Source organism: Apis dorsata, unplaced genomic scaffold (genome assembly GCF_000469605.1).
Source record: "Apis dorsata unplaced genomic scaffold, Apis dorsata 1.3 scaffold_58, whole genome shotgun sequence".
Lineage (NCBI taxonomy): Eukaryota > Metazoa > Arthropoda > Insecta > Hymenoptera > Apidae > Apis > Apis dorsata.
The window spans coordinates 1,208,754-1,220,571 of NW_006263358.1; the positions used below are offsets into that span (position 1 = coordinate 1,208,754).

The following is an 11,818-nucleotide window of genomic DNA, read 5'->3' on the forward strand; positions in this document are numbered from 1 at the left end:
TACTCGTTGAGCAAATATTTCGGTAAGAAATATTTGCATGTTTATTCACGATCGATGAAAATGGAAATAGAAAAAGCTTGAGGTTATCAAATGGTTCCGAGAAACGAAAATGCTTCGAGGTCTGCATGTTTTTCAATAAAAACTGACACGCCCAATTTAATTACCAAGAAATTATATGGGGTTGAACTAGGGGGGAACAAGGTGCGTCCAATTTGTTTTTAGTTTTACTAAAAGCTACTTAGTACTACTCGATACTAATGCAGAATTATACCAAAAGAAGGAGGAACGTTGTGAAATATAAGAAAAAGAAGATTCAACTTGTCTCGAGTTTTATATTTTCAATAGTGCTGACATTGAACATCTCGACTAGACTGTTCATTTTCATTTATCTCAAACTATAGAGATCGCCTCTTCGTGAAGTCCTTCAATAAATGTATACAATGCAAGATTTTTTTTTTTTATGCATAAGATTTTATCATTTGACCTAGATGAAGAATTTAATATATTATAAAGCGATTCTTAAAACGTTCTTTCCTCGAAAGATGAAAAGATGGAAGTATTATTGACATTGAGTAATTATATATCAAAATTTATTGTCATCCATGTTATATCATTGACATACGATATCATTTTATACGTATATCGAATCGTATTACGAATCGCTTGTATAAGTGAAAAATAATATCTTATTATTATTGAAACGAAAAGAAAAAAAAAACAAATCCTCGAACAAATGAAATTTAAATAATGAAATAAAATTGCGACATGTTAGGAATTTCCAATCTGCGTCAAGAAAAATTCGAATTCTTTCGCGGTGAATTACCTTTGCTTCGTGCATTCTTGCTTTCGAGAGTACGATATACTGTACGATTATACTGTATAACTTGTGCAAATATTTTCTTTTTGTTTCATCAAAGATCATCCTCATCTGTCACGTGACTTAAAAAAGAAAAGGAAGAACAACGTCCTCGTTTTTATAAATATCCAAGTTTCGATAGGATACGCGATCGATGATCACACCTACGTGTTTAAAACGACAGGTTGTGTAAATACTACAGAACTGGCAACGATAATTGGCATGCTCCAAACCTGGTGAAATTTTACTAATCCTCTGCAACAGATTTGTAATCGCGATTTAATAAAAGTGAAAAAGAATAAGTATTATTTAAAAAAACAGAGAGAAATCATGAGGGAAAAAAATTCAAGTACGTTTCAAATTTTTTGAAACGTATTATTTCAATTTTCAAGTTAAGTTGAATTAAAAGAAATTACATTTCCATCGTGAAATCTCGAAACCTAAGGGAAATTTTGTTTAGAAAGAGATCAACGCTATTTTGCATTAAGTGCATTTATGTTACTTAAGCGACTCAGCACTGTTGAGAAGCTGCATTTTAATCAACTTAAAATGAACGTCTTATTCATACTCTAAACCGGTTTGAGAAACATTACGCGAATTAAATTACAGCTGCACTTGCGAATTACTTTCATTTCGTCAACTTGGTCAATGTACTCGTATTATAATATATATATATATATATATACAAGAAAGAAAAAAGTGTATTTTGCGCCAATATTAATCAAACATTCGATCGAAGATGCGTTTCATATTTTCATCGCTTTCACTACTTTTATAGAGAATATCTATTACTTCGATCACGTTTTATCTTTTATTGATTTCCATTGAGCAAACAGATAACGCGGTTCGTGATTCAACGCGGTTCGTGATTGAATATGATATGATTTCCTTTATTTAAACTCCGGTGAAAAGAATATTTTTATAATTTTAATCTTAGACCTAAACGAAATTGTATATACATATACGACAAATTCGTAAAATTAATATCGTTCGATTAATACTCGCCAGTTGTCCATGGAATCAATGTCGATGACGAAGGTATTGCAGAATCCCGAGCTTAATTTTAGCCTGAAAAGTTCAAGAGAATGAGAAACTAACTCAGCTTCCATAGAAAACGTCCAACATATTTTGTTATACAGAATAGGCTGGCTCGTTCCTGAATGAAAACACATGACAGTTATCGTCTTTCTTTTATGAAGACATTCATTAACTTTTCAAATGTGTGATAAAGAGACAAAGACGAGAAAACTATTCTTACTTTCTCATTCTCGTTTCTATTTAATTAATGGAAAACACGTATTAACGATCGTTAAATTTCTACTCGGAGAATACAAAAAAAAAAAGAAAAAAGAAGAAAAAAAGGAAAATGTAATCATGAAACACGAGGTATAGGAAGTCTTTTAGAAATAATTACCTTTGAAAAAGCTCACGCTTTGATTCCCGCTGTTATATTCCATTAAATTTCTCGGATACATATACCAATTTTAAGAAGAAACGTGCGCATTGCGTGCCCATCTTGCGTACGTGCGTGCTGCACGCAATAAGGAGTTGATTAAGGGAGTGTGCACATCCCTCGTTACGCTTTCAGGATGAGTATAATTCGTGTTGAGTTTCCTGATGTTTCGATAAGCAACCATGCTTTTTCATTCTTCTTTTATTTAAACGTTTTATCTAAATCCGTGTTATTGCAATTAATCCTATTCCCTTTTTCATTTATATAGAAATTTATATTCCTATCTTGTTGTTCTTTCCCTATCTTCCTACGAACAATTATTAACAATTATTAATTATTATATACGAATATTAAAATTTTCTTAATAACGATAATCTAAACTTTTGTTTCAATATATTTTATTGGGAATGAGATATAATATAATTGTAACACAAAAATTTGAATAATGTAAGAAACTATATCGCTTACTATATCGTTTAAATATCGATTATATTTTCTAATATTTTAAATACTTTTCTAATATTAATTTAAAACAGGTCAATTATCTACGGCGAAATACGCGTTGTAAACACCTTCATGCGGCGAGACGATAATGTATTGTATTATCGTTGCTTCGTCGACATATATACACGAAGGAAGACACGACATAACGAATATGATTCATTCTTATCGCATATACAAGAGACGGCCCCTAAATTTCGAGAATCCACATATTTGTTTTTGTACCGGCGATCTTCCAATCGTGAGTCGCAATAAACAACGTTACGGTCGAATTTCGTTTCGAAAATTTGCTTCGATTTACGACGTTTCTTTACCTTTGCCAAATGAACCTCGTAAATGAACAAAATGTCAACCGTTTTACGAGCGACTTGCGTTTCCTGCGAACGAGCCAAGTTCCGCATTGTAAAAATTACGCGAATAAATCAACGGCATTCGATCATCGATTCTATTTTCGAAGATTATTATTAAATTTAATAAATGATAAACAACGACTGAGTCATCACACGTGTGTCGACCAATTCTTTCACAGTTCACCTCTACTTTTTCGTATTTCTATTCTTTATCTTTTTATATAAATAATCGCTAGTAACAAGTTCCATCTGTCCTCCATTCTTATAAAATCCATCTAGGATAAAAATTTCTTACTGTATTATACTCCAAACTTATTGTCTATACCAACGATATGCTATATACCATGCATCATACATGAAAAATTCACTCCAATTCATTCTATCAATCACACGCCCACACATCCATGTATTTTTTTCCCTTAACCAACCATCCAACTTGGGTTGAACGTACCATCATCGCTTATTCTCAGAATAACGTATACGTATATACGAATCCACACACGCGTATAATTCAACTACCAACCACATCGAAGCATAATCAGCTGACTCGAATCGGCGCACAAAAGGGTCGAAAGAGAGAGAGACAGATGGAAGAAGAACACGCTCACCTTGAATGAAACCACTCCACCGGTGTCTCAAAGCATCCCTCACGACAATTCTTCTCCCAATTGTGTTCACGTCGATCGAACTTCCAGGAGAGCAACATACGCCTCCCGGCTCCAACACGCGTCAAATCTCACGCTGTCACACACTCGCTCGATCTTCCCCTCGCTTAATGTTATATTTAACGTTCGATTTAAATACACTCCACGATACGTGATCCTCGAGTGGAACGATTCGCGAACGCCCACGAGGCACGTTTCCTTTTTTCCTTTTTTTTTTCTTTGGCGAGGAATCGTGACTCATCCGCACGTATCACGATTACATTGATACGCCTCGAACGACGAACGGCGATCAACGCCGGCTCAACACACACTGAACCGTTCTACGCCCGTTCTCTGGCGTAGAATGTCCGCGCCTGCGTACATCTTTTGCGTCATTTCCTGTATACAGTAGCGGACTATTCGGAGAGTCGTTACGTGAGGGAGGAATTATCTTTGCATCGATATTTGGAGATTATTTTCTTCTTTTTTTTTTTTTTTTTTCTTTAAAAAAATGATATATTTTTTTTAATTTTTTAATTCCGATTTTTTTTTTTTTTTCTTTAATAAAATGATATATTTTTTTTAATTATTTAATTACGATTTATTTGTTGTATGAAGATGATTGTTGTTTTGTGTGATGTTAATTAGATCGATATAAGTATTAATTTTTAGTTTTTAGTTTTATCTTATCGTTGAGGCTTGGTTTTGGATTAATTTATTTTTTGGATCAGACTCAAAGATTTTTGATTTGATTTGTACTCCTCGATTCAGAATTCGATCGTCGTTGTGAATATCAAATTTGAATTTTTGATTGGATGAAATAAAAATATAAATTTAAAAAAGATAAATAATGTAAGATGTAAATCTTGTTTCCCAATTTCTTGTTCCATTTTATCCTCTTATATCATCCATTCACAAGCCAGGCAAGAGAAGTAACAATAAAGTATAAAGCACGTTTATTATCTTCTCTGAATATGGAATTCAACTAAAAATCGCATGAATTATTGGGAATGTAGAACCGTAATGAAGGTTTTAGACAAGGAAGATAAATTCTGTTCTGAACACCAATTCGATTTATCCAGTTACTGTCATTTTCATCTGATATTAACAGAAATGCAGAACGATGGTAGAGGTATCATATACGACAAGAAAGATACTCTAGTCAGAATACCAATTTTAATTTATAACTTACCTTTGCTCCTGTTATTTGCTCGCAAGTTAACAGGATGTTAGAACTGTGGAGGAGGTTTCAAATAAGGATGGAAAATTATGAAAAAAAGAATGGAGGTGAGTTTAGATCGTAGCATAGTTCTGCTCCTGTTATTTTTTGAACTTCTACATTAACAGGATTCAATAATGATGGTGGAGATGTTAAATAACGAGTGTTAAATCACGGGAGTAAGTATTTGAAAGTTCCTTGCAAATTCAATGGATTAGTACAATCGATTCCTTACCAGATGGCGACTGCGTCTTGATACATATGAATGGACGAAACATTATAAAAAGAAGAGAAATGCATTTTCCTAGAATTAATTTACGATTCTCGTTGCTCGTGTCTTAAATTATGATTTAGTTTTAGAAAGTTTTATTTCGAGATAATAATTCGTTCTTGTGATTTTTTTTTCTTTCCCTTTCAGTAACTATAAAATTACGAAATATAGTTTTTCTCATTACTTCTCGTACCTCCATTATAAGCATAATTTTTTGAATCCTTCTGAACCTTCTGTTTTTGAAATAAATTTATATATATTATAATTACACGTCTAGTTTCTTCATCATATAATGGAACACAGCCAGGACCGAGAAACTGAAACCTAATGGTATAGATGTTGCTTTTATCCATGCCCAGATACTGGAAATTAAGAGATAAATATTTATTATAATTCATTAATCGATTAAAAGTCGTACTTATTCGAAATTACATTTAATTTTAATACATTTTAAATTTATATTTTTTTATAAATCAATTACATACCTTCTACTTCTTATACTATATCCTTTTCTACTGCATTTTTTCTCTACAAGATATAATTCAACACTAGGATTTACAGTGAAGCTCATATATATATATACTTTAAATTTATACATTTCTAAAAGAAAATTAAAAAATTATAACTAATAAAGACTAATAAATACTTAAAAGACTCTTCTACTGCGATATTTTATAAAAAAAATTAATCGATTTACTTGTAAATATTGTCATCCACTTTAAACGGAGATGGGGTAGGTATGGAACCACATTCGAAGATAACCACGGGTTTAATCGGCACGTCATCAGCATCCGTTTTCGTCTGCTCGATCTTAAAAACTACATCTTCGCCTTCGATCACCTACAAGAAAATAAAAATAAAAATAAAAATAAAAATTTCTGCATCCTCGACATATTTTCTCGTTACCTTTCCAAACACAGTATGCTTCCCATCTAACCAGGGTGTAGGAATAGTCGTAATAAAGAATTGACATCCATTCGTATTCTTTCCGGCATTCGCCATGCTCACGTACATGGGTGCATTGTGACCAATCTCAAAATTCTCGTCGTCAAACGTTTTTCCATAGATACTAATCGATCCGGTACCGTCTCCATTCTCTATATCTCCACCTGAAAAGATACGAAAATTAAACTAATGCTTCTACCTTTGTTAAATAATTCCAATTATTTAATTACCCTGTATCATAAATTTTTTAATCACTCGATGAAACGTGCTATGCTTATAAGTTTTTCCTCCAATCCCTGTAGTGGCTAAAGTGAGAAAGTTCTTCGTAGTTTTAGGCACGATATCACTGAATAACCCTATGACGATTCTTCCCACTGGATGATCGTCTATCATAATGTCCAGATACACCTGGTCGACTACAGTGAGATTGTTTTTCTGGAATAAAATTTGACAAGTCAGTAAGAGAGAATAAAAAAATTAATCGTTAAGTATTGTTTGCTTAATCGTCAATCGATGAATCACAAATAATTCACAAATAAAAATTGTGAATGGTGGTTTAATCGTGAATCGAAGAAATGAGATGACGGAATAATTTCGACGATGTGTCGTGAATAATTCTCATTGACTAAATTTCCACGACTTTCACGCACGTCAAGTTTCACGCTATTCTAACGTCCTCGCCAAGAATTGTCGAGAATCGAACGTGTATAACTATTAAGCAGATGAAGGAAACCTTATGTAGTCCACAAAAGCACGAAACGACGTACTTCGATCCTCTTTCATTTCTTTCGTAATTGATGGAAATTCATTCCTCAGAATTTCATCAGAAAATCACCATTTAATATTTTTAACGATTTTTTAATCACTTCATATCACTTTTCCATCTTTTTCCAATTCTTTTGGTATCTCAAAAATGGAATTTCTTCAACCTCATTATAGAAATTATATTTCCAAATTCCAACCTTCGTCCTTCCTATTTTCTCTTATTCATTCTTTATCACTAAACGATATATACAGAAATCTCGCGACGATTTTCTTTCAGATAACGGTACGAAATTGAAACGCAATTGTATCAGTGATATTTTCAATATTAAATTCGAAACGATACCTCGAAAGTTGCGACCAATCCGACCAGGCAGGCTATCGTCAACAGAATCTTCATGATTTTACGATTGCGTTTAGAATGAGTCGTGTCCCCTGATAGTTGCAGCTTCATAATTCAACCCGCACTTAAATGCGATCAGAAGCACCACGCGATGACCGAACGAGCACGAGGACGCTTGCGCGGAATATATTCCTTGATTGAAACCACGTTGATACTGTTTCAAATTCGTGTGACGAAATAACTACGTATCGTTAACATTAGTTACAATAAAATTTGTAACAATAAGTGTCATTAAATATTGATAAAATCCTGGTAAAATTAATTATCTAGCGTGTTATCGTATTACGTAATCGTTAAAGTTGATTTTATACGTTTCGTTATTTTTAATTTTTAATCTTTAAAACTCTCGATCTCAATTTCGGAACGGATCGAGAAATCTCATCGAATGATGAATATCAAAAATTTTGGATGCACGGTGATAGATAAAAATTCATCGATTGATGAATTTCACGGAAATATATTTCAATTTTTTCAAAGATGGGGTCAAAGATCCTCGAAACGACCCACGATCGAGAAGGATCGAGGCGAGCTCGTTAAGTCCCGTTACTCCCGATCGTCGACCGGCTCGAATATTATAAAAGCAGGGACTATTGTCGATCCAAGGACAGTTGTTCGCGATGGAGAGGACCGGTCGATCACATAATGCACGCTTCATCGCGTTTTCCTTTCTTTTTGTCGTTGCCCTGGTTGCCGAGGCGGCGGCGGTGGTCGATCGTCAGAAACGAGAATTCGTGATCCCCGACTGGATCGAGATCGTGGACGAGCCTGCCCAGGAAAACTCGAAGACGATTCAAAGAGCGGTCAGAGTGAGGGATGCCAAAGTAACTTACGATGGTGCTCAGGTTTGGAGGGTGGAAGGGCACAAGGACATAGTGTCGAACGTCACCATGGACTTTCAGGAAGCTGGATGTTCGTAAATTTTTCGCCCATTCAGAGAGAATTTTTAAATCGAGAGTTTAGTTTTTCGTAATTTCTCTTAAAATAATTTAAGAGAAAAGTTTAAAAGTGAATGGAACTTTTCCAAAAAAAAATCGTATCCAGTTTTAATTTAAAAATTGGACGTGAATATCCATCGATAGTTTTTAAAATTCGATCGATTGTTTTTAAAATTAATTTATACAAGATAAGTTGTGAGAGATCGAGGATAAAAATAATTCTCTTATTTTTATTTCTATTCTTTGTACAGTACTGTCATTATGGGCCGGCAACGACACAGCAGTAGACGTAATGATACGTTCAGAAGAAATTTCAAGAGTGTCTCGCTACTTGAAAGAAAAAGACTTGAACTATCGGATAATGATCGAGGATTTGCAGAAAGCGATAGACGAGGAAAATCCATCGCTTTCCGAGCAAGAGATGGAGGAACTGCAAGGCCGTAAAGGTTTGCACCAACGATATTTCATTGATCATCGCAATTCCATCGCTTTCCTCCTGCTTGGTACTTCTTCTTTCTCTTTTATTTCATCCAAAAATCATCGCCATTTACCAGCAACCGCGACGCTTTTACGATCGATTTCGCTCATCAGGATTACGATTCAACAGTGAAACGATGTTTCGCTTGTTATTTTATTTGTTCCACTGACACGAATGATGACGTTTGACGACTCACTCACTTAAAGAGTTATCGCGTATTCGAGTCACGCGGCGAAGAAAGCCGAGAACGTCATTCATATACATCGGTATATTCGAAGTCATCGGTATATTCGAAAGTGATTTCGATAAGCGTATTTTATCGTCGTTTTTCATTCGTTCAGGAATAATCGCGTGAAATCGTTATTTGATTAACGACATTTTAATACCTTCTATGTTTTCAATTCGAAACTCCAAACGTTCGCTTCTTGGCTACGCTTACTTTTGGATTTGGTAAAAAGATTTTTTTCAGCGTCATCAAAAAAAAACACTTGCTGTTTTCGATGGAAAGTTTACCAGGTTATTGCCCTCGTCGCGATTTAACCCGTTAACCTAGTTTCGATAGGTCGACAAATGTGGATTAACATTAACAGTTATGCACGTTTAGCGTGTGCCCGCGCATCTCCAATTCGTACCAAAGACGTTTTCGATTTTGTTGTTTCGATCGTGGTACCGTTATTTGCTCCCAGACAGTCGTCGAGATGCGCGTTGGCAATTGGGCCGGTTCGAAAGTTAGCGAAAACGAGAACTCTTGGTCAGTGAATCTTATTACAATCTTAAAACATTCGATAAATAAATCACTTGAAAATCTCGACAGATTTTCTTCCAACGATATTTCTTGATACAATTACCTTCCTATTATACAACTGCTTCCGAATCGAAAAATTCATTTTCATTATTACATTTCATTAATTAGCAAAATATCGTACAATCTTTCACGATAAACTTGAACGACTAACTAAGGCCATAAATATACTATTGAATACTGAGCTTTTTTAGTAATTTTCTAGCTCGTTACGCTTGGTGGCAGAGAGTCGCGATCAGGCCAAGTAAATATTCACGTCCTCGTCCTCTTCGTTATCCTGTAACTAGCGTGTACGGTGTCGGTGGCTCTTGGCAATTTAGGGGTGAGGCTCTTGCGCGCATAACCCGCTTCGTCGATTCAGAATAATTCTGATCTTATTTCGAACATTGAATTTATTCATGTTGACCAAAAAAAAATCAATCAATCGGACATCAATTAATCCGATTCGAATCCACGTCTCTGAATCGACGGAGCGGAATATTTTCACGCGTCGTCCAAGGACACCGAACGTGCAACCTCTGAATAATCTTGAAGGTATACCCGTCAGGTCATCGAATGGAATGGACCAGTTATCACCGACTCGAGGACATTCACGGATACCTCGATTACCTGGCTGATACTTTCCCCGACGTTTGTTCTGTCGTCACCATCGGTCATTCCGTCGAAGGAAGACCTCTCAAGGTACGATACGTACGATAAAAAAAGGAATGTATTTTTACGAATGATTTAAAAAACAAAAATATCAGCAATGCGATAAAAAAAAAATAATAGGTTATAAGAATAAGCAACGGAAAATCAAATTCCCCGGCATTGTGGATCGACGGAGGTATTCACGCTCGAGAATGGATTTCCCCAGCCTCGGTCACTTACATTATCAATCACTTGGTTGAAAATAGCGAGACGCTCGAGGCCGATTATTATATTCTCCCCGTTGTGAATCCTGATGGGTAAATTGAAATATATCGCGCAACGTATCTGCACGTACGTCGTACAAAAAGCCACGGTTAATCGACTCTCGTTTCTTGCTTCCGTCGGCAGGTACGAGTACACGTTTACGAAAGACCGTTTATGGAGAAAGAACAGGAAACGTTCGGTGGGCAGTCTGTGCACCGGTGTCGATCTTAACCGGAACTTCGGCTATCGATGGGGTGGCCTGGGAACAAGCAAAGATCCTTGTCGGGAAATTTACGCGGGGTCAGGCCCGTTCTCCGAACCGGAAACCAACGCCATTCGATATTTCTTCGAAGCCAGTTCCGCCAATTTTAAAGTGAGAATTTAAACCATTGATTCATCATTTAACCGGTATTCGTTTCAAATTGTTTCAATTCTGATATAATAATTGATTACTTACTTATCGCGTATCCAGGCATATCTGACGTTCCATAGTTACGGCCAATACGTCTTGTACCCTTGGGGCTACGACAAACGGGTACCGCCTGATTACGCGGATCTCGACAGCGTTGGAAAGCAAGTGTCCACGGCGATGAGGAAGGCGGACGAGGCGAGAAGCGCTTACACGGTTGGAAACAGCGCCACGACGCTGTACGCGGCTTCCGGTGGCTCCGACGACTGGGCGAAGGCCATCCTGAAGATGAAATATACGTACACGATCGAATTAAGGGATACCGGAAAGTACGGTTTCGTTCTACCATCTCGTTACATTATCCCAACGGCCAAGGAAGCGTTGGCCGCGGTTATGGTCGTCACGGAAGCTTGCAAATCTTTGTAATTCGTTGAATCGTAGCGCAAGTTGTATAAATAACAATAGTTATACATATGTTATACACGATACGTATATGTACATTGTAATTATTATATTTTATAATATAATTGTGTATGTAGGAAATAAGATGAGCGAAAACGGAAATTATTTATTGAATAAAAAACAGACAAGCGTTAACAATGATTCTTGAGGTAATTCTTAATCCTTATTCGTAATCGATTTACGAATAATTTAACATGATTATGGCGATCCACGTGATGAAGGCGGAAACTCTCGTGTAGACGGAGGGTGCGTTCTTCCTTCCGCAAGGGAACAAACCCCACGAAACTATTCCCACCACCTCCGCTTCACCGAAACCATTCTTCGTGACTAAAGGCCCCCCCGAGTCACCCTGAAAATTTTATATTTTCGAATTAGAAAAAAGATGAGGGGATCGATCGAATTTTTTCCTTTTCCTTTTTTTTTTTTTTTTTTTT

General features: G+C 35.8%; 4 protein-coding genes across 7 annotated transcripts in view; 1 reads left to right on the top strand and 3 right to left on the bottom strand.

Annotated features, from left to right (window-relative positions):
- LOC102680108 (piezo-type mechanosensitive ion channel component) overlaps nt 1-4,155 on the bottom strand; it is a 25,551-nt gene extending 21,396 nt beyond the window's left edge. The window contains exon 1 of the mRNA XM_006609591.2: nt 3,769-4,155. The gene's annotated coding sequence lies outside the window, so the exon portion shown is untranslated. The remainder of the gene's footprint in view (nt 1-3,768) is intronic.
- A 702-nt stretch (nt 4,156-4,857) lies between these two features.
- LOC102679816 (peptidyl-prolyl cis-trans isomerase A2-like) lies at nt 4,858-7,505 on the bottom strand. Of its 2 annotated transcripts, XR_420845.2 has the most exons (6): nt 7,348-7,505; nt 6,470-6,674; nt 6,201-6,403; nt 5,992-6,134; nt 5,780-5,894; nt 4,858-5,656 (listed from the first exon to the last, which is right to left on the bottom strand). XR_420845.2 is itself a non-coding variant. In XM_006609590.2 (5 exons), the coding sequence occupies exons 1-5, from the start codon at nt 7,453-7,455 to the stop codon at nt 5,560-5,562; spliced, it is 756 nt and encodes a 251-aa protein (XP_006609653.1). In that variant the 5' UTR covers nt 7,456-7,505; the 3' UTR covers nt 4,858-5,559. The 2 variants fall into 2 exon arrangements, 1 of the variants encoding a protein (XP_006609653.1); XM_006609590.2 differs by lacking the exon at nt 5,780-5,894.
- A 477-nt stretch (nt 7,506-7,982) lies between these two features.
- LOC102679682 (carboxypeptidase B-like) lies at nt 7,983-11,486 on the top strand. 3 transcript variants are annotated; one of them, XM_031515163.1, is made up of 7 exons: nt 7,983-8,313; nt 8,591-8,785; nt 9,825-9,941; nt 10,167-10,300; nt 10,391-10,566; nt 10,658-10,886; nt 10,986-11,486. In XM_031515163.1, exons 1-7 carry the CDS (start codon nt 8,022-8,024, stop codon nt 11,346-11,348), a joined length of 1,506 nt encoding a protein of 501 aa, XP_031371023.1. In that variant the 5' UTR covers nt 7,983-8,021; the 3' UTR covers nt 11,349-11,486. The 3 variants fall into 3 exon arrangements, with proteins under 3 accessions (XP_031371023.1, XP_006609652.1, XP_031371024.1); XM_006609589.2 differs by lacking the exon at nt 9,825-9,941; XM_031515164.1 differs by lacking the exons at nt 7,983-8,313; nt 8,591-8,785 and adding an exon at nt 9,283-9,568.
- The window catches only part of LOC116186804 (venom peptide isomerase heavy chain-like), a 1,703-nt gene continuing 1,360 nt past the window's right edge, over nt 11,476-11,818 (bottom strand). The window contains 1 exon segment of the mRNA XM_031515170.1: nt 11,476-11,756. Coding sequence (XP_031371030.1) covers nt 11,563-11,756 — 194 coding nt within the window. The 3' untranslated portion in view covers nt 11,476-11,562.

What these genes read in the sequence shown, in the direction of transcription:
- LOC102679816 (XM_006609590.2), bottom strand. Translation starts at nt 7,455, where the DNA reads ATGAAGCTGCAACTATCAGGGGACACGACTCATTCTAAACGCAATCGT. An exon ending in TAAAAAATTTATGATACAGG is followed by an intron (nt 6,404 to 6,469) that starts GTAATTAAATAA and finishes GTATCTTTTCAG; the next exon opens with GTGGAGATATAGAGAATGGA. An exon ending in AGCATACTGTGTTTGGAAAG is followed by an intron (nt 6,135 to 6,200) that starts GTAACGAGAAAA and finishes ATTTTCTTGTAG; the next exon opens with GTGATCGAAGGCGAAGATGT.
- LOC102679682 (XM_031515163.1), top strand. Translation starts at nt 8,022, where the DNA reads ATGGAGAGGACCGGTCGATCACATAATGCACGCTTCATCGCGTTTTCC. An exon ending in GGAACTGCAAGGCCGTAAAG is followed by an intron (nt 8,786 to 9,824) that starts GTTTGCACCAAC and finishes GTAATTTTCTAG; the next exon opens with CTCGTTACGCTTGGTGGCAG. An exon ending in CCCGTTGTGAATCCTGATGG is followed by an intron (nt 10,567 to 10,657) that starts GTAAATTGAAAT and finishes TTCCGTCGGCAG; the next exon opens with GTACGAGTACACGTTTACGA.